General features: G+C 35.5%; 2 protein-coding genes across 2 annotated transcripts in view; one reads left to right on the top strand and one right to left on the bottom strand.

Moving 5' to 3' along the window:
* Positions 1–12680, bottom strand: part of LOC144450625 (solute carrier family 23 member 2-like) — a 16261-nt gene extending 3581 nt beyond the window's left edge. The window contains exons 1-8 of the mRNA XM_078141271.1: positions 12486–12680; positions 9124–9287; positions 7917–8005; positions 7318–7388; positions 6005–6186; positions 5428–5548; positions 3006–3162; positions 2216–2466 (exon numbers count right to left, since the gene is read on the bottom strand). Coding sequence (XP_077997397.1) covers positions 2216–2466; positions 3006–3162; positions 5428–5548; positions 6005–6186; positions 7318–7388; positions 7917–8005; positions 9124–9287; positions 12486–12680 — 1230 coding nt within the window. The remainder of the gene's footprint in view (positions 1–2215; positions 2467–3005; positions 3163–5427; positions 5549–6004; positions 6187–7317; positions 7389–7916; positions 8006–9123; positions 9288–12485) is intronic.
* A 2350-nt stretch (positions 12681–15030) lies between these two features.
* On the top strand, positions 15031–22184 carry LOC144450624 (histamine N-methyltransferase-like). Its single transcript, XM_078141270.1, has 4 exons — positions 15031–15322; positions 19811–20014; positions 20374–20709; positions 21832–22184. Exons 1-4 carry the CDS (start codon positions 15031–15033, stop codon positions 22182–22184), a joined length of 1185 nt encoding a protein of 394 aa, XP_077997396.1.
* The last annotated feature ends 1386 nt before the right edge of the window (positions 22185–23570 follow it).

Below are 23570 nucleotides of genomic sequence, written 5' to 3'. Positions count from 1 at the left end.
GAAGCTTATTACGACATACGTGAAATAAGAAACTTTTTACAAGAGACAAACAATCTGGTAAAAGAGTAACACAATGGATTTCAGACTTATGAGTTGCATCACATAGCTTACGTATAAATATACAAGCTCTAGTTAAGTTTACTGAGTGTCTAAGTCACTTAGTATTTTGTATAATGCCAACAGTTGTCCAGTTACTTACAAATTATCGTTGAAAGAATATTGCAATAAAATGGACACAAACATTATCTAAATTAATTCCCATAGACATTGAACCTACAATGTAGTAACAACAATGTGAAGTGTAATTGTTGATCAGATTTGTGCACCCTTTAAAAGTGTCTAACCTTAAGGGCAAATGTTTTAAAATACGTATGAACCACTTTCAGATGAAACATTGATTTCTGAAAGATGTACGATTCAAACATCAGCACAAATAATATGATTAGGCACTTTGATGACATATTAATGATAAAGCTAAAAGGAGAATCGTAATGATTTAGATTGGCAGCCATCTTTGAAATGGCCGCCATATTGGATTTCCGAGTGACTAGCATTATTTTCTGACTCAGTTACACTTAGACAGTACAGTGTCAAAATGATATAAGCAAAGTGTTTCATTTCGGTTTAGATAAGTATAAGGCAGAAACATGTTGTATTTGTACATAAAATTTCATATAATTAAAAGAAGATCGTGGATTTAGCTGTTCATAAGTTGTGAAATACAATCAAATATCATCAAAAACATATGAATCTACTTTGGTGAAATATTTATGATAAAGCAGCCCATTTAACAATTTAGATTGGCGACCAAATTGCTAAATGGTCGCCATATTGAATTCTCGGGTGATTATCGTTATTTCTATAATGTTTAGTTTATTTCAAATGCTAAGGCCTCGGCCCATCGCACAAAACATTTTACATAACAGTAGAGAAGAAAAGGAACAAAGAACTGAGTATCATTCTACTAATAATTAACGGAAAAATACTTAAAGGTAAAAATATGACAGGGGAGAACATATACATCTATGTTTGCTGAACAAAACTAGTACGAGTGTTGAAAGCTTTATGAACAAAAACTGATAGTTTGTATTGGACTACTTCATTCTTGCATGCCAGTAAGGAAAAACATTTTTCTTTCGTGGGGTGAACTCTAAATCTTTGAGGAATAAAATCTACTCTATGGTCGTTATATAAGGGGCAAAACAATATAAAATGACATTCATCCTCAACAACTGTAAAACCTTGTCTTTTACAATATAGACACACTCTAAGTTCAACAGGAATAGGTGGATTACAATGGCGTCCCACTTCAATTGCTAAATTGTGACTAGAACAACGGAGCTTAGCAAGATCAAATTTAAATTTTATGATTTTAACACATGAGAGGTACAGTTCAGGTTCAAGCATTGACTTAAAATTTACATAACTGCGCATGCGTCGAGAGTCATTAAGTGAGGCTGACCAATCTTGTCTGTAACAATCTTGTAGTCTTTTACAAAACAAATTTAAAAAGGTTTTTGGGTCCCCCACCTGTTGTTCAAACCAAACAACCCCGAAACCGTATCTGAATAATAATTCTCTTATCTTTGTTGCCCACGTGGTCCTACCAGCAGAGTCTAGATGTTTTAACATTTCGTAACACGCTCTTGGGTAACGAGTATTGTTCATTTGCACAAGTTTCAGCCAGTAAGAGATACATCGCTTCATATACACACAAGAAAGTGGAAATCTACCACACTCACCCAGAAGTACTTCTGAGTTTACAGATGAGTTCACACCCATAAGAAATCTACAAAATTTGAATTGTACACGTTCAATGATCGGGGTATATTCATATCCCCAAATTTCAGCGCCATAGCAGATCACTGGTACAACACACGTGTCAAAAAGCTTAAAGGCCTGGATTAGGGGAAGACCGCCTAGTTTTTTGATAACAACTTGAATTTGATAAATAGCCTTATTTCCTTTAGAAGACAGGTTCTCCTTGGCAGGTGACCAAGAAAGCCTTGAAGAAAAGAGTATTCCAAGATAATTATAGTGTTTGACAACATTTACCGGCGATCTGTGATCTGTTTAATGTAATTATCGTTATTTCCTGACTCATTGACCCTGAATCATTGTCTGTACAAAATTTAATGCTTGTATCACAAATTTAAATTGAAGGATGCCAAAAATCACTTATCCGCCTCACTTTGTAGTAAATGCATCGACTTACCCGTGTTATGGCAATAGCACCGATATTTCCAGAGAATGAAGTAAGTCCCAGTGAACCCCACATACCAGCTATTATACCAGCAAATCCTTCTGTAAAAACACCGCGATTGACAGCATGGGGTGGTGGTGGTGGTGCGCCACTTAGTTTAGCACATGCATAATAATCACCAATGGACTCTATGGTTGAGACAAGGACGCCACAACACATACCAACTACAGCAGCAACACCAAATGTTGGTGAACCCCACCTGACTGTAAGGAAATTGTATACATTTAATGTGAAAAGTGCCAGCCACGATGATAAGACTTTGAGTCGGGAATTCGAAGTTATTGTTTTGACCACCAAGGTGATAGTGATGGTGGAGGTCGTGGTGGTGGTGGTGGTAGTGATGGTGGTGGTAGTGGTGGTGGTGGTGGTGGTGGTGACGACAAAGTCGACGAATAAGACAATATAATGGCTGCGGCCCTAGTGTCGAGGATTGATGATGACCACGACTATAATACCATGCGTTTTCATTAAATTATAGTTTTTTCTTTGACATTTGTGTTCTTCGTTTGTCACTAAAATAATGACATCTGTCCTTCGTCCCCTAAGTGCCTGCATAAATTACACAGACTATTCCTGAAATGCTTGTAAGAATATAAATAATACTCCTCCAAAAATACTGTTAATTTGTAGTAAATGTCCAGTACCTCAATGTTATTATGATACAGAATGAACCAGTCATGGTCGAAAGCCTAGCACTTGAGAAAGAAGACGGGCATATTTGCATAATAGCCCGATAACTTACATGGAAGAGGGAACCACACCCATGGAATGTCATGCAAGGATTTTGTGTTCCTGTCAGTTCTGGCTCCGAACGCCGGATCAGTTTTATCGTTCGTAAAAACATTCGTTGAAGTTAAAATCCAACAAAAGAACCACGAGATACACATCGCAAAGAGTATCTGTTATGACATACAAAAAAAAATGATATAGCATTTTGTAAATACAAAAACAATAAGATGAAGAAAATGAACCATAATATATCCATAAACTCTGAGATAACTTTTCAATCTATAAGCGCGGGATTAGTGGCATGACGTGCGTTTCGAGTTCTTTGAACTAAGCTAATGCAAGCATTTGAAAATCATAAGTGATAACATTTTGGACTTCAGGGACTATATAGAAGTAATATGTTTTATATTTCTACCCCCCCCCCCCGTAAGGGGAGGTTATGTTATGTATTTGTCTGTCATTCCGGCTGTGTCTGTCTGTCTGTCTGTCTGTCTGTCTGTCTGTGTGCCTGCCTCTCTGTATGTCTCTGTGAACGTGATACCTCAAAAAGTACTACTCCAATTATTATGAACGTTGCCACTCGTGTATTTTATGGTAATTACAAGAGTTGGTATTAGAGTTAAGCATTGAACTAATACAACTAATACATATGAATGAGTCATTTGCATAAATAAGGAGTTTTGATTATTGAGTAATATCAATGAAGGTTTGAAATTAAACTTAATGTATGATATAGATTAATGATCAGTAATTACATATGCTTGACTGTGTCGTCAAAAATACTGTAGATATTAATGAGAAATATTAATAAAAGTAAGAGATTCAATTTTCGCATTATCCTTTGTAGCCTGTAATGGGCACAGCAACTTGTGAAGTGTGAAGCTATCAATATATTCGTATTTATGTTTTTATGCTTTCCAACACAGTAATGTATACTATTGTTGTTGTTGTTGTTGTTGTTGTTGTTGTCAGTGTTGATGAATTGTTGATGTGTTTGCTTGGTTAAATGTTTGTTTGTTAGTGTTTGTAACAGTAAGCGCAAAAATATGAATTTTCTCGACCTACTCAGGTAATAACACAACCAACACACTATTAATTACCAATTATTTGAAACTACAAAATTTGATATTTATATACATGTGTTTGACACTTTTGTCTAATATTTATAAATAATCTTGGCATGTTCACACTATTTTATTCCCTTTGGACGATTCACCTATATAACACCAGTCCTTCGTGTCTCTGAGCGAAATCAAGCAATCTTTATTTGCAAATCTTGTGCAACAATTGAAAAATGCCCCTTAATATACACATGTATATGTGTATGTATGTATATATATATATATATATATATATATAGTAAATAGTATCAAACTCGTAGAATAGAGTGCTCGATGCTTGGGTAAGCAGGGCGGGAATAATCAAAGTGGGTTGGTTGGAACTTGAGGTGCTTGGTTGTAACTCCGAGTTTCACGCTCAATGCGTTCATCAGACAACTGTCAGCTACTCGTTGTGTTACTGTATTTATATGTGTAAGGTGTGAAAGAATTTATTGACAGTTAATTGTGTATTGTTTCTATGCATACAAGGGGTCCTCAGATTTGTCAGGTGATGTTACTTTTGAAGTTCGCTATGTAGAACTTGTTTTCGTGTCGGCACTTTGAGATGAGTTCAGATTTTTTGTTGAGAAGTGTTTGTTTGTCGGCGTTGAGGATGCAGAGTTTTTCAGTTAGGCAGAGGTCGCATCGTTATCACAGAGAGCACGCCCCTACAGTAACGAAACCAAACGATGCGACCTCTGCCTAACTGAAAAACTCTGCATCCTCAACGCCGACAAACAAACACTTCTCAACAAAAAATCTGAACTCATCTCAAAGTGCCGACACGAAAACAAGTTCTACATAGCGAACTTCAAAAGTAACATCACCTGACAAATCTGAGGACCCCTTGTATGCATAGAAACAATACACAATTAACTGTCAATAAATTCTTTCACACCTTACACATATAAATACAGTAACACAACGAGTAGCTGACAGTTGTCTGATGAACGCATTGAGCGTGAAACTCGGAGTTACAACCAAGCACCTCAAGTTCCAACCAACCCACTTTGATTATATATATATATATATATATATATATATATATATATATATATATATATATATATATATATATATATATATATATATGTAAACATATGAACATGGTGTATGAGCATGGGTAACCCTCTCTTGGAAAATAGTAATATTTTCTCCCTTTTAGATACAAGTGTACGATTCGTATTTTAGTGACCACCTCAAACCATTTTGTTTTTTATCTCCATGCAAACGATTTTAACATTCACTAAATGAAATTATCAAAATATTAAACGACTTATGAAATGCGATTCATTTTATGATGAATGTCAAACGTAGTATGCAAATTACACTCACCGAATAAAGAGCAAATAACCTGGAGTAACCTCTAGTGCAACCAGTGTGTTTACTGAACGTAGGGCATGGAACATTTATTTGACTTAAATATTGGCTGAATAAAAGCACCAATGCCATTGTCCTGAAAATAAGCAATATGACGTATTCAAACATGTATTCACGTGATACTGACAGTTTCGAACATCTGAAATGAAAAATTTCTTTTATTTTCTTTCAAATCAGAAAATGAGATATTATGCGACTGCGCAAAAAAGAAAAATATTCATGTCCAAGAATTTCGACTGACCTATCAGTCGTTCCAGTAATTTTGCCCTGCGTAAATAAGCCAGTTTACCAACAATGTAATATCACTACGTATACTCATCACCACTAGTAGACTTTAAAGTTGTGAAATACATGTCTTTCATGATGATCTAAAACTACCGACCCTGACTAATAGAATATTCAGTTTGTTGAATTTTGTTGAGAACTATTACTATTAATTACTTCGTTCTGGAAGTTTTACAACAATCGGTATCGTAAAATAAACACTCTGAGGAAAATTTCCCTGAGATAATGAAAGGTAGGTATAACTTACATAAATGCAATACCCCAATGTTTACTGGAATCATTCAAAGCTGACGAGGACATGGTCAGGCCGAGCGCACAAATAGTAGGTGCCACTGTTAAAGGTCCGATAAATCGCAATAGAAAACCAAAGAATCCACTAAGTCCGAGAAGAGTTTGAAACAAGCCAGCCACCAAAATGGCTCCTTGGAGCTATAGAAGTAAACAAATATTCTGTCTTTCAAAGACAACACGAGATATTTAATTTTGTCATAGATGTGTTGATAAAGCGATAATCCTAAAACTCAAAGAGTGCTATGAAAAGGAATGCACCACCTAGACGAGGCTCACTTTTCACACGACACTGTCTCTAAATATAGTGATCAGATACGACGGAATGTTTGGTTCTTCACCATGTACCTTGTGAGGAAGAAAACTTTAAGAAAATCATAAAAGTTGGCATGATGTTTGGTGTATTGGCTTTAGGCCTTCGTCTGAATTTATCAGCTGTACTCCTAATATACCCCCACCTCCACCTTAGAAAGGGAGGCCATGTCATGTTTGTTATGATTCCTCAACAAACAAATTTACACAATACAAAATAATTCACTCTTGATAGATTTTTTCTGTTTTTTGTCAATCCTGAACTTAGTATTTTGTTGGAAAGTATAAATCAACAGCTCTGAGGGTAAAGGAAGTATCTATTAGTTTGTTGTGACGCAGTGCAGTTCTACAGTTCTACAAAACGTCATATCTCTACGTACGAAATTATAACATAACACATAACAAAAACCGCTATATCTCCTCTACATGATACTTTTAGACTGTGTCGACAAAGATAGAAAATACTGTCAGTAGAGTAAGTAGTTTACGTTAAAGCTGTACTAACTGCAACTGATACCTTTTCTTAAAACTGTTTGCTTAGATATAAAGACTTACTAATGTCATACACTGCACCCTGAATAGTATTGAAATACGAATGGTTAACACATTTGTGTAGCTATACACTTAACATGGTACAATAAATACAATGAAATTGATTTCGGGTCCGCACCTAAAACTCAGTGATCTAATGAAATCACGATTTCAACATGTCACTGTACTACTTATAGATAAAATCAACATGTACAATGTCTAATTATTGGTATTTTAACAATTCTCAGTGAATATATTGTTAGTTGTCTGACCGAAAATGTAAACGTCAGTTACAGCTAGTGCAGCTTTGACTGTGGTCTGAGGTGACACACTGTCTAGACCATAACGAAATGTTAGTCAGACAGAACGCAGGGATCAGTTCAAAACGAGTCATCTGAAGATTACTTTTGAAGATTGTTTGTATGTTACCTCATTAATTCTGTCCGATGTCGTAACATCTGAGTTTGAAGAATTTCTAGTTCCGTTTACTAAGCCAGGCTCTGAAATAAAACTCAAACGTGGAAGATTTCATTCTCAGACTGGTGACCCCTGTGGTGTACACACTACAGTACACAGAAGTTCGTATAGTGTAGACCATCTGAGCGCCCTTAACGAATGTATTAAGGTTTGTTTCGTTTATGTGGACTGAGAATTCCAAGTCTAACTTGTTGACACTGTTGTCATAAGGGTTTGTGCATCCTTTTTAAAATTCTAAAATAATGTTTTGCTATATAACCAATGTTGTAAAAAGTAAATGTTGTTGACAATTTTATTTAAATAATCGTTGGCATATTGACTCTATTTTAAATATTCTGTATTAAGGGAGTCGTTCGTCACAAGCTAGTTTGACGTTTTCTTTGTCTGAACTAGATATAAAAATGAAAATGGAATCTTTTCCAAATAATGTAAAGTCGATCACACACACGCATACACGCGCGCGCAAACACACACACACACACACCAATATGTATCCATCCACATTCCTCCATTCCATCCGCTTATTCCATCTATTCATCCATCTCTCTTACCTGGCAATGTACATTTCCACTGTGGTAGATTCATAATAACCACAGCTGGTATAAAGTAGGCGAAAGCATTACCCTGTACAATTGGTAATCTGTAATAAACGATATTACGTAATTATGTTTGTGAACTTTTATTCAAAAAGGTTTACTTTCATTTAACTCTCTAGGTGTGTGTGTGTGTGTGTGTGTGTGTGTGTGTGTGTGTGTGTGTGTGTGTTTGTGCGTGTGCGTGTGCGTGATATGCGTATGCGCGACAAACATTTGTTTTACTGGGCACTACGTCTGCTGGGCTATGGTATACAGAGGTCGAGAGCGCTACACGAACAAAGTATAATTAAAACACTTCAAAAAACTGACAGCACTTTGAGTAGATTGACCAATAGCAGTACAAGTAATACATAAATATATAACCTGAACTTAGTAATACATAAATATATAACTTGAACTTAGTAATACATAAATATATAACTTGAACTTAGTAACACATAAAAATATAACTTGAACTTAGTAATACATAAATATATAACTTAGACTTAGTAATACATAAATATATAACTTGGACTTAGTAATACATAAATATATAACTTGGACTTAGTAATACATAAATATATAACTTGGACTTAGTAATACATAAATATATAACTTGGACCTAGTAATACATAAATATATAACTTGGACTTAGTAATACATAAATATATAACTTGGACTTAGTAATACATAAATATGTAACTTGGACTTAGTAATACATAAATATATAACTTGGACTTAGTAATACATAAATATATAACTTGGACTTAGTAATACATAAATATAGAACTTGGACTTAGTAATACATAAATATATAACTTGGACCTAGTAATACATAAATATATAACTTGGACTTAGTAATACATAAATATATAACTTGGACTTAGTAATACATAAATATATAACTTGGACTTAGTAATACATAAATATATAACTTAGACCTAGTAATACATAAAGATATAACTTAGACCTAGTAATACATAAAGATATAACTTGAACCTAGTAATACATAAATATATAACTAGGACTTAGTAATACATAAATATATAACTTGCACCTAGTAATACATAAATAATATATAACTTGAACCATAGGCACTTACTTTACATTCGCGTTATTCATGTGAAACTTGAAGACCTGGCGACGCGTGACCAATGACGTAAATTATTTATTCATTCCTTACCTTGATCCAAACGTACACTGAAGAAATGTTCCCACAGCTCCAGCAAAACACATGGCACTGAAGAGATGGCTGAACAAAAGTCCTCTGTCTTCGTCTGGGACACATAGTGGATTCATCATAAGGAACGGTATTATAAGATATCCGCTTATTTCTACCAAACTTTGCTGAAGAAAAAAATACAGACGCCTTACTTTAATCCAGCAAGTAAATGAAGTAAAACTCGGTTACCATGCCAATTCCTCTTTATTGACTAAATTAAAGAAATCTTGTCCATTCTTCTCCTGGTATCTAAATTAAAACACCCATTTCTTACCAGGGGGATCAGTTATCCCTAAAATTTATCTCTTTTCTTCTTGGAGATTATCTCACAAGACAAAAATACAAATACTTAACCATGTACAAACTAGGAAGAAAGAGAGTAGTCTGCACATCTCCGAGTGTTTTTTGGTGTGATAATCGCCTAGATGACAAGAGATAAAACCATTTTCGGGTTTAGATAAGAAGAGAAGAATGGACATAATGTCTTTAATTTAGTCAATAAAGAGAGAATGATATTCAGCTGATAGAGAGAAAACTAGCAAGAGCAAGAAGGAAAACTAGTTTTATGTCACCACAAAAATCAATCAATCAATCAATCAATCAATCAATCAATCAATCAATCAATCAATCAATCAATCAATCAATTAATCAATATCACAACAAAAATGTAATCATTCAACCAACCAATGAATGAATGAATAAATGAATGAATGAATGAATGAATGAATGCATGCATGAATGAATGAATGAATCAATCAATCAATCAATCAATTATTATCACACACAAAATAAGTTTTATTTCACAACAAAAATGTAATCATTCAACCAACCAACCAACCAACCAACCAACCAACCAACCAACCAACCAACCAGTCAATCGATCAATCATTCAATGAATGAGTGAATGAATGAATGAATGAATGAATGAATGAATGAATGAATTAATTACCCAATGAATGAATGGATGAATTAATGAATGAATCAATCAATCAATCAATTAATATCACACACAAAATAAGTTATATTTCACAACAAAAATGTAATCATTCAATCAACCAACCAGCCAATCGATCAATCATTCAATGAATGAATGAATGAATGAATGAATGAATGAATGGGTGAATGAATTAATCATCAATCAATCAATCAATCAATCAATCAATCAATCAATCAATAGATCGATCGTTCGATCGATCGACCAATCAATCAATCAATCAATCAATCAATCAATCAATCAATCAATCAATCAATCAATCAATCATCAATCATCAATCAATCAATCAATCAATCAATCAATCAATCATCAATCAATCAATCAATCAATCAATCGATCGATCGATCGATCGATCAATCATTTACACGATCGCTGCTCCCTGTGCCAATACACGATTCAATGCAAGACAAAAGTAATTTGATTCACAACATTGTGAAATAATTCGGCTTTTGTTAATTACAAATCCCTCCCCATACTTGATTTTAAAAGACTATGTCATCATATTCAAATAGAAGTGTACGATTGAAACCGTGTCGCCATGAATAAAAGTCCTTACAGATAATGACTTCATGTTTTCCATATTAAGGAGCTAGCTACTTTCGTGTGCCATGCTGCAGTTTGCAAGATTCACTGGTCATACAGTAGCCTTCACTTGGTCACGATGTTTCAACTTGTATAATTGTATTTAATGCTATAAACATGACATTAACTCTGATATAGGAATCGGCCACATTTCTTTTATTCACCTTATTTGTTTTGTTGTTTTGAATATTTCACCTTTATTACCTTATCTCCACACCCTGTTTTAATAAGACTGTACCAAAGTGCTAATGTTGAGCCTAATTTCAGAATACCACTGCTCTGCATGAAATGTGCAGCTAGCTTGATGCCCTTGACCCCTTTAAATTTCATGACCCATGTCACGGTGTTCCTGTATGCTTGCGAACAAAAACCTGAATCCACAAGATCAGGGGTAGGTAACAAATATTAGTCTAGAGCACGATCGAAATAGTGACAAGTACAAATATAAAAGTTGCGGGAAAATTCTACATAGTACCTGGTACAAGACTTAGTCGTTTAGTTACAAGCAAAGTCTATATTGCGACGAACACAAAGTCCTGATTTTCCCACCGTCCATTGCGTATTCAATTCACATGGCTGCAAGTAACATCGACAATCCTGATGGTAAGAATCAGTCGATTTCTACTACTAAAAATCGAAAATACATATTCCTATAGCGTGCGTTCTGGGAAGAATTGGTTGGAGGAACAACAGGAAAAATTTCATTGATCGATTCCACCGTTTGTGGGAGGAGTTAGCGAAAACCTTTTTCTACCGACGGATGTCCTATTCTAAAACACACGTCCCTATATGAATGCATGTACATACGTATATTGAACCACTGATCTTCTATCAGAGTACTGTGGGGTTTGTTAACTGGCTGGCTGTAAATATTGTATGCTTTACTTTTTACATAGAATTTGCAGGCAGCATATGGGTTTGTTATTCTGTCTACATAAAATATAGTACTACTGTCAATATTGTACATGCATTCGTATAGGGACGTGTGTTTAGAATAGGACATCCGTCGGTAGAATGTAGAATTTTCCCGCAACTTTTATATTTGTACTTGTTACTATATCGATCGTGCTCTAGACTAATATTTGTTACCTACCCCTGAAGATAGTTTTTAATCTCTTCGATGTATTTACTCACTTGGAAGCTAATAAAACAAGTATTTATTCGTAGAAGATGCATTGTCAGAATCGACGACGGAATATGTTCATAATTCTGTGTAAATTTATTCAAAAAATGACCCCTCTATCAAAACTTTGGACCAGGCAGGAATACTTATGGTGAAGGATAAACTGCATACGAGACGATGTATGTTGTATAATAAAACATAGACTTTATTTAGCTCTGAGTTCGGCCTCACTCCAAAGCCAGAGCCACTAGAGGCACATGGGCACAGCTCCACTGTCAAAATCCAAGTCCTGAATCTGCGACGTTATGGTCGTTACAATAATTAAATCACAATAATTCACGCATAATTAAGAGACGAACATCCTAAGGTAACAATAGGTCGTGCATAATTATGAGCGTCATGGACATGAAACAAAGGACATTAAACTTTAACTTGATTGACATATCTTCAGACATACGAGCTACTGCAATTTAGGTCAGGGTCATGAATGTACTTTCGCCTAGAGGCATGGCAATATAGTTTAAATAGGTCGATCGCCTGACCAGCCACTGTGTAGAGTCAAATTACTGAAGTAACAAAAGTCGCCTATTGATCAGCTAAAAACTAAATCATTGTATTACTTACCTGAAATCCAAACCCAATACATTCATACCAGGGTGGGGTATCATCTACTGCATACTTCAATGTCATATCTTGTCTTAATACGTCATCGTGGACTTGATCTTGAACATCTTCTTCTCCAGTATTCACTACAGTGGTAAAGTTCTCATCCGGGTCCTTGACCTCATTCAAATCAACGTCAACAGCTTTGTTGTCCATACTTTGTCTAAAGCAAACACATATTAGAAATGTATAGGGTAAAATTGTTTTTGATGTCATTCCCACTATTTTTCTACGTTCACATAGGGAATATACGCGTGACCTAAAGACTCTTTGTCTTGTGACCATTAATGACAAACCCTTAGGTACCATCATGTGTAGTTTCCAGCTTAATGAAGAAACATACTGGAGAATATATAATAATTATACCAGCCCCAGTAATATAAAAAAAATCAGGGGAAGTAATGCCAATTTTACTCGTTTTGACTCATATTTCGAACACAGCAGAAAAAGTGACGTTAGGTCATGAGTGTTTTCCGGCTAAATGAAGACAAAATATTGGTGAATAATATGATATATATCATAGCCAGTAAAATGTTGGAAAGCAATGGCAGTTTTGAGCGTTTTGACTCATATTTCGAACACAGCAGAACCATTGACGTAGACACACGCGTTGTCGTAAAATAGACGCGTGTTGTAGTGACGTAGAACGACTAGAGTATATATTCAAAATTTTTTGTTGAACCTGTCTAGCGCATGGTATAACTTCCAATATGCTCTAGTTTCTATATATAGTTTAAAGGTAGAACAGTTGCCAAGGTAAATACAATTACAACGTATCAGCGTTGACACAGACTGTACGCTTTGCTATTGAGTGATGTTATAAATAACTTATACTCAGGTGTATGAGCTCTAAAGCTAAAGCTCAGTAACTGGAACTCGTTTAAACTTTGTATGTTTAAAGTAGTTGCACGTATAGAACGAACTGACCTGATTTCTTCAATCTACTGCAAGCAGAATGTCTGATTTCTCTGGGTGTGACGGTATTTGTATTCATTAACCTTGTGACTTTAACGGTTCGTTGCTTACTATTGAACTTACTATATAGAACCATTGAACAATAAATGACAGTCCATCTATCACATATAGAGACTACATTTGTATCAATGCTTTTGTTCGTTTTTGAATTGCAGTTATATTTAAATACGTTAAAATATGTCTTATAAAAAACCGCAAACATGCATACACTCATTGCAAACTGTCTAATGTCATATGACCTAAAACGAATTGTGTGGTTCTGGTTACCCGACCCCGTCTAGTGTTTCACTGCCGACCCTGAACTTTTGTTCACGTATTTGGGAAAAAAATCGCAGACATTGTGAAGTCTCGCGAGAAATAGTGGATGCAGAAACTGATATCAACTTTAAAAAGACAATATCAAACTGTCACATATGATGGAATGAACCAATAACACAGAGACCATATGGAAAACAAAAGCAACTACCTGAACTAGACACTCGCAGAGAAAAAAATACAAAAATACAAATCTACCTAAAATTGAACGTAATCGGAACCACACTTTTTTAGGCCTAAGCGGGATACTTTAATAAAACGGTTTATATCATTCTCGTTTATTTTTCCACTGTTTATATGTGTAGTTGTGTGTGTGTGTGTGTGTGTGTGTGTGTGTGTGTTTGTCTGTCTGTTTGTTTGTTTGTTTGTTTGTTTGTTTGTTTACTTTCTTCTTTGCACATGGCAGTTTCAGATACTGAATTCGAATCTGTCTGTCTATGTATGTAGGTATCATGTAGGTATGTAGATGTTTATGTCGGTAGGTAAGGAGGGAGGGGATAGGTAGGGAGGAAGGTGTGTGTATGTATGTGTTTTTTTGTTTGTTTGTTTGTTTGTTTGTTTGTGTGTGTGTGTGTGTGTGTGTGTGTGTGTGTGTGTGTGTGTGTGTGTGTGTGTGTGTGCGTATTCATTTGTGATTGCAATTGAATTAATGGCTATTGCTGTAAGACAAAGTGAAAACATTAAGGGCATCTCCATTGATAAGAGAGAAACCAAGTTAGCCCAGTATGCTGGCGACACCTCAATCTTACTTTCGAACTTGTCAACCTTGCTACAATGAAGGAAAGGCAACAAGGAATTCAATAAAGAGAAGAGACAAGAAGTTGTAGCGAGACTGACAGGACAGAAAGGACAGAGAATAGAACTGAAAAAATACAGGTTTTTTTCCTTGCCCCCCCCCCCCCTTTTCTTTATTTCGCCCGCCCGCGCCGCCTGACTATTCCACTGGAGATGAGAAACAAAAAAAAATGAATCACTTTCAGAAAGACGTAGGGTAGGATCCTACCTGTATTTCTTTCGGCATCGGTGGTTGTAACACATCAGACAAAGATTTTATTTGTTCATCACTCGTACGTTTGTAACGGTTCTTTCTGTTATGAGTTGTTCATCAAATTCTTCCCGAACAAGGTTGCTGCTTGTGTCTTCGGGAACAAGGTTACTGCTTGTGTCACCGGTTTGAATAGAAATAATTGACGTCCTGTCAAAACGATTTCAGAAGATGAGATATGTTATCGTTGAACATGATGAAAGTGGTGTTGAGAAATTCAAAAGTCTCGTCGAATCAAAGTCTGGTGATTCCCAGTGGATGCATGTCAACTTTGAGTTTCATATTACGGAGATTGCAAACTATCTGTCAAAAGTGAAGACCATTGATGGTGTACCAAGTCACCAATTTGATATCATACATTCGATACACAGTGTTTATTATTTTCCTGAACCGCAAAGTACATTACTAGATTTATACTGGATGCTTGAAGGCTGTGGGATGTTTTTTATCATGATAGATGCTGGTAAGTGTAGATTTTCTTTAAAGTCATTTCTCAACTTTGGGAATTTGTGTTTGTTTGCTTGCAATATGTACGTGAAGGTAAAGGGTAATTGTGTGGTGTAATTCTGATTAAGTGTTTACTTCCATGAGGGGGACATTGATATACTGAGTGTTCCATTGATGTTATTAGGGGTAGAACCTGGTATCAGTTCCATGTTCTGTCACTCCTAATACAAACACTGAGAATCATTAATTTAAAAAAGGGTATTAGATAGACAATCATCTGAAAGATGTACTGGGTGGAATCCATCCGTTTGGTCTCTTAAATGATGACGATGGTTTGTTGCTGTTATTCCACGTCTTCGCCAATGTCATTGTCAAATACATCATCTATCTCTACTTCACCACCCTGACCTTCCATCTCTCCCATAGCCTCGCTGTAACAAAGTTAAGATGAAATACTTCCATTAGCATGAAAAGTTACCGTATATGTTTCTGAATCACCAATATCCCATTGCCCATGGTACCTTCTCTGTGTATTGAGACAAAATTCAGGCTTTCATGGTGATGCAAGTCATTTTTGTTAGTTGACCCTCCTCCATCTTCATTCACTCTACGTTTTTATGAACGCAGTATATTTTATGAACACAATGAGTATTAATGCAGTTGAAAACTATTGACAAACATACTGACATTCCTTTGTACCAGAAACAGCTCCTATCAGTGAGTGGAACTGTTTATCCATAAATTAGAGAAGAACCATCTACAACAGCCTTTAAACAGTGCCTACAACATGGATGTCATGTCAATTGTTCAACATGCTAATTACATAATTTATAAGTTATTACAAGTTTTCTTCTCTCTAGTGTCTTACGTATCTACGTTTGAGCACGTGGCAAAGCGCCATTGGACGTTTCTACTGTATTTTAATGATACAGAGGTACTTTCGTAACTTTTGGGAGGCAATTTGGTGCCTTTGCGTTATTTTGAAACGGTCACAAATTTTATTCATTCGATGGCATGCATGTATATGAAAACGTTGACTGTTCGTCTCGCGATTTATTATTAGTTTACAAATACAATTTGCTCACACAATGTAAAACCACGATACATTGTTGGTCCACCTTTGTTCATCCGTCGGTGTATCCGTCTGTGCGTCCGTAATACGTTAGGTCTCCTACATGCAATATCCGCTTTCAATCACACCTGACACAACGGTAAACATATCATATGGGACATATGCATGTCACTTAGTTTCGCGACATGTGCAACTTTGACCGAATGCAGCCACTGTCACCAAAAATCGACATATATTTTATAAATATGTAACATATAGAGACTCCAAGCTAGTGTCTACCCCAGGGCCTGTATTGTCAGGTGCCAACTTTCTTTTAAGAACCTTGACCATCAGTGTAAATTATCCAAATCAAATCAGTTATTGCATACCACAGACACCTTGTATTAATTGTTGGCAATTTCTTTTAACTCGTGTTCACAGGTAATATAAAAATAAACCAACATACATACCCAAGCATTACTAGTACTTTTGATGCTCATATCATGATCACTTTCGACCGATGTGACCTTTGACCGTTGAATTTCAGGGTGGACTATCAATATTAAGCCATTTCCTGCATACCGCAGAGACTTTGGAGCATTTACATGTACATGGTAAATTCCTGCTAATCATATCTAAAGCTAATACAGAACAGAAGAAATATCCACATGCATTACTTTTGGTTCTCACATCACCTTATACTGGATGGCTGCCATATTTGTGGTGGTTTAATGCAGCATAAAGCAAAAACATTAATCCGTAGAGACGCCATTCACGAGTCTATTCTATATCATGGCAAGTATTATCTCTCCTTCAAGACCTTCACCTATGATCTTGACCCTGACCTTCAGAATTTTATTATCAAAATAAAACCATTTTGAGTCAAGTCTTGGTCAGACAATCCACGTCTTCGCGAAGCTAAATGTCGTCAACTTCCATCGACCTGCATGAACATTGTCACCAGTAAAGTAACACTTAATAATAGGACAAGGGTCTTTAACAGTCACAGATGTCACGATCTGTCTGCAGAATTTGAACGATTATAACCCTGGAGGCACACCCAACTGTATTGATGATGAGCTGGTATGAAAGAGGTTGCTTTGTGTTCTAACAGTCCAAGAAAACATGATACTAGCTATATGTCTTGGGAGTTCAAGACTTAGTGCGAAAATGACTGTTGTAGTTGGAGTAAAATCACAGCACATACTAAACGTTTGTTTAAAGTCTATTTAACAGTATGGAGCAGAGATGTTGATGGAGGGTCTATGATGCGTGAACACGGGAAACTGCATCCCATACAAATGTACAACTGTTATCTCTGTATCTGTGTGTACTTTATCGCTGCCTAGTCCGGCAAGATGAGAGTTGTGCTAACCATGTCATGATGTGAATTCGACAGGCATAAGTACAATAGACACCTTTGGAAAGATTAACAACTCAGTCATGCCTCGATACAAGGATTGCATTATCCAGTTACTTATTTTAATCAATCTATTAGATAAAAAATCAGCACAAAAGAAAGTTGAGTGGATGGTAGAGTAATATTTGGTGCCTACACTACTTCACGTAATGCATGGAAATTCAACGTTGAATAAATATTTGAAAAGTAAAAGGTTATTGTCGTGCCTAACGTTATTTGGAAAGTAAAACTCTGCGAAATTGGTCAGTATTGTTTTAGAAAAGATCAGAAACATCGCACTTTTTGTGATATTTAACATCGCATTTTTTGTAAGATGCATAAACGTGCTATAATTATACATTGTACCACATTCAGAGTTTGGTGAAAGAAAGGTCTCAAAGTACAGGAAACCTTGACCCAAACCATATTACAATACCTATGGTAATGAACCTCGAGTAAGTTGTCACGCTATTCATATGAATGCCGAACCCTAAACGTAAGTACAAAGCTAGCTCCTGCAGCTAACCTTATTTTTCTGTGTTTTGTTATAATGTGATAGTTTGCACTGTGTTTGAAATAATGTCACATCTTTGGTAGATTTACCGAATAACTTTATAATAGACACTTGGATCTCATGTCATCATTTGAAGACGGCTGGTGTTACCAAAGTTAAGTAAAGGGTGTGTAACTGTAAGTTTATTGTGACCTTCATAGTACCTGTGCATGCATCTTAAACGTTGACCTAATATATACATCAATTGCGATATCAACAACCAAAAACCAACTTCAAAATTACATGTATTTCTAAATGTTGATTGCTTAAAAACGTATTCTTGGTTTGAAATGATGTCAAAAACCGAATCATATCACCACTGGATAGATTAGGATTTCACTTGGACTTCGTTAGTCACGCGCCAATTGGCGTGACCCCAAGAGTCCTTATAACAATATTAGCATGTATATATAAGTATGTTGACAACCTTCAAAGAGTATAGTGTATACGTCTTGAATCAAAATACTATTTTGTACCAAATACAAGACAATGTACGCTGAATAACACCGGGCAATAAAGGTCGGGCAATGCATAACTCACGTTATTAAGAATCTACATCAACAAGCTCTTATAGGACACATTGTCTTGTTATCATTAATTGATTAATGTATGCAAAAGTACTACATCAGCAAAATGTTTAGTTATTATCATCAATGTATATATCATATTATTGGAAAGTCGTAGCATGCATTCTCAAGATATTAGCAAATAAATTTGCAAGGACGACATCATTGACGTATATGACCCATCTAAGTAAGGGACGTCAACAATTGCTTCTTTTTTTCATCTGAACTCATTTCTTTTAATATGAGACTGGATTTATTGTTTAACTTCCCAACATAATTCAGATACGGATTCTTAATACGATTTAGAATTCTGAAGCTTGCTTATTTAGTTAATTACTAACTAGCGAGAAGTGTATCCAAATTACTCCATTACTCCTAATTATCAAAGCGCTGCACTTGCTACCAGTACAACAACGAGAGAAAAAAATTAAAATGCTCTCAGCGTATTTAACTGCGTTGCTCCGTGCTATCTTGGTGAGTTGTTAATTTAGCGTAGCACCACATAGAAGTCGTACGTTGTTGTGAGCTTACTCTGACTTGACCATTATACAATGCACGAGCCAGATTAAAAAAATAAAGAATATATACTCTGATCGTTTACCGTCACAACAACGTGCGTCTATGTCATGACAACGCGTGCCCACGTCACTGGTTCTGCATGCTGTTTTCGAAATATTAGTCAAAACGCTCAAAGTTGCCATTATTTTCACCAATCTGTTTTTCATATTAATGACGATAGTATAATTGTATTATTGCCCAATAACTTTCTTCAGTCAGACGGAAAATACTCGTGATCTAAGGATTGTTACTCGTTTAGCGACTTGTAGTGACAAGGGCCCCTTAGGTCACTCGTATTTGTCCAGGCTGAAGGACGAAAAAATCGGGGAATAACATCTAATTGTAGATTTATAATATCATAATTTCTGTTGCATTAGAATTGAAGACAAACGAAATGGCTATGGAAATAAAGGCTCTGATCAACTATCCTGATATTTACTTCGAGAAATACAATGCTGTGATAAAAAATGGATTTTTCATTGTAGACGAAGAGCGAATCCAACACATTGTGCAAACATTTGAGGAGTTTGACATAGGCAAACCGTCTGAATTACGTGTACTAGCAATTGGTACTGCAAGTGGTAAGTGAGCTAATCTAATTTTTGGATCAATATTTAAACATCCAATAATACCAATAAATATTATTTACTTTCAATGCCTATCACTTTAAACAATCAAAACTTTAATGCAACTAATGTTCCAAGCGGTGAACTTATGACATAACCCCACGATGTCACAATGGATGGTGGGCTTACAGATAAGATATTTGCACTGTTACGTGATGCATGTGTATCTTGCCGCTGTATATCGTGAGTGGTACCCATCAAGAATACAGCGAATCAACACCGAAAATAAATTCTATCATTATCTGGTGATCCTTTGTAAATTGCTTATGTAAATGTGTACTTTACCAGTCAAATTGTACATTATTTAAAATTAGGTTTGCTGGATGAGATAATCATTGATGTGTTATCGAGGAGGTTCCCAAAAATCACATATATCGTTGTCGAACCAGACAAAGATGAACTCCAGAAATTCAAAGACCGGGATACATCAAAGTCAACCCAGGGTCAATGGCAGAATGTGAATATGGAGTTTAATCTCACAACGATTGAAGATTATATGGAGAAAAGAGAATGCGCCAAAAGTGAAGAGGCATTCCACATTGTTCATGCTATACACTGCGCTTATCATTTCATTGATCCATATGAAACAGTGTTACAACTGTATGGAACTTTGGAGAAGTGTGGAATGTTGTTAATCAACTTAGTTAAAGGTGAATTAAAAGTAGTATTTATTCTTTAAACATAGTACATCAGACATACAGCTAACTAAGGAAACAGAGCAAAGGTATAAACATTGCCATGAAATTTAAATAAAAAAGATAAAATTATAATAATTTATTTATGTCCGCTAAATCAAAAATAGTTCAAAAACAACTAATCGAGTATAACCTCGCTGAAATAAGCAAAATGGACAGCATAAACAAATGTAAAACCATCAAAACTTGCAAATAATAATGACCATGATGAAAAACAAAGTGGTGTGCAACTCTATCGTTTACCACATTGAGCACAAAAATATATACCTGATAGTACTGTTGTTTGTAAATATCTGAAATACGACTGCAAGGGTTTAAATAAGGGATCGTAATGTGCAATTTGTTATCATGCGAACACTTTTCTCACTGAATGGTGAGAAAATACTTTGACATAAGACTGGCAAGTACTACCCAACATTTCAAGACCATACATCAAAAGGGGAAGAACGTATTTATGAACACCATCATAAATATGTCGCTATACCTTTACCAACTACATCAGTTAAAATAATGATTTTAATATACATAAAAACACATAAACTATGTATGCATGGTGATCTATGAAGGAATTCGAAATGCCAGTTTATTTGAAAATAAACTATTTATTATGCATGGTGATCTATGAAGAAATTCGAAATGTCAGTTTATTTGAAAATTACTTTAATACACATTATCTTTAGTTCTTTGCAGTAATCAACATACAAACACAACTGTTTTACCATGTGAAGCATCACATAGTAAAGGTGCTTTTAAAATTGCAAGTCCAAAGTAGATCTAGAGACCATTTTTTACTCATCAGGATAATTTCTGATATTACTATTGTTCACATACACACACACACACACACTCACACACACACACACACACACACACACACACACACACACAAACAAACAAACAAACACACAGACACACGGACACACATGCTATCGTCCTTTATATGTAACCTTCAATTTTACGAATGGTAAAATATAGTAAATATGTTTTTAAAATTACAAATCCACAATAATTACCCAGTTCTCTCCATATGGCTGCTGTCAGATTGTGTAATTATTGGTTAACTGTTTTCTTTATCAGGTCCATGGGAGCAAACTACTGCAAAAGTGGCGGAGTATTTCTTTGATCCAAGGCACCACTTTATTGGTACAACTATTGTACGTGAAAAGCTTGAAGAGCGAGTCAAAGATTTGAAGATTACTACCAAGTACAGGAAAAAGCCGATCAAAGTCACCGGGTGTTTCAAAGAGGATTCTGAAGAAGGAAACGACATTCTTGATTTCATCGTACAGATTCCTGATTTTCGAACAACTAATCCGAAGCACGTGGTTGATGATGTGATTACTTTCATGAAAATTCGGTGTTATCAGCAATCTGGTGATGATATGTTTTTTGGTGCTGATGAGGAAGATTTGATCATCATAAAAGAGTAATTGTGATAACTACGTGACAACCATTAGTTACCATCACTACTTATGTACGATTCAAATTTTCTGTGTTGTCAACGTAGAATAAATGTCAAAATGAACAAGCCCAATATTATCAAGCATCGTTTAACTGGTTTACTTAACACAGATTGATAACTTGTAAAATTCGTAGCGTAATACTACCTACATTGTATGTATCAATGTGTTCACTCTTAGTAAGTAGTATCTGGGCTCAAAAATCCAATTAGTAGTATACTACATTTTTATATATAAAATAACCTATAGCGTAGAGCCACGTGTTATGGAGGATATTTTTTTTAATTATAACTGAGTCCAAAATACATTAACCTTTTCCAAAGCATAACCTTAAAAGTTAATAGGTTTTTGACAGATTTGTTCGCATTTTCTCCAGAGATGGTTCATAAGTGTCTGATGTTGGCTGGAATTTCCAGCCACAAACCAGAGATGGTTCAAAGGTCTCTGTGGTTGGCTTAAATTTCAAGCCACAAACCAGAGATGGTTCATAAGTGTCTGATGTTGGCTGGAATTTCCAGCCACGAACTATCGCTGGTTCATAGGTCTCTGTGGTTGGCTGAAATTTCAAGCCACAAACCAGAGATGGTTCATAGGTCTCTGTGGTTGGCTGGAATTTCCAGCTACAGACCTTTAAAATCACCCATATTATGCACAAAGTGGTGAAGAAAAATAGCCCATTTCCACTTTTTTGTGCATATAATGACCATGAAATTGACCATTTGGAATGGTCAATGTATTTTGGACTCAGTTTTATGTATTTCACATAGATAGGTTGATTGTAAGCTTGCAGTGTAATACTAACTACATTGTATCTGTTAATATTTTCATGTCGATATCAAAATAACTTCATGTAAGATGACGTAATTCTAGAAATTACCAGACTACTTTTCGATGACTGACCTTGTGTTTTCACATCCAACTGAGACTGTGAGATATAATTTTGAAGTAAAAATTATATTATATTATATATCATGCTACTATGTGCCATTCTGATTGGATAATAACTGTGGTAAAATCCCATTTTACCACGGCTGGCAGTGGTAAAATGGGCCCCTAAACTAGCATATGAATAGTACATACAAGCTGAATGTGTTCGTTCTTATACCAATAAGTTAACACTTCCTTAGAGTAAAGGTGTGTCAGGTATCCTGTACAATAGTTTGGATTACAGTAGTCCAAATAATTCCACTGATGACCTTGCGATCGAAAGCAACGATCGATCAGTGGCCTCAACATCACTGGCCATGGCTGATAAGGTACAAGTTCTCCCATGCAACGAGCCGTCTCAGCATCCTGCTCTCGTTGAATCAAGCAACACCAATTTAACTTTTAACCATCAGTCAAGTGCGTCAGGAT

Source organism: Glandiceps talaboti, chromosome 20, assembly GCF_964340395.1.
Source record: "Glandiceps talaboti chromosome 20, keGlaTala1.1, whole genome shotgun sequence".
NCBI lineage: Eukaryota > Metazoa > Hemichordata > Enteropneusta > Spengelidae > Glandiceps > Glandiceps talaboti.
This window is presented reverse-complemented; position numbering and strand designations above follow the sequence as displayed.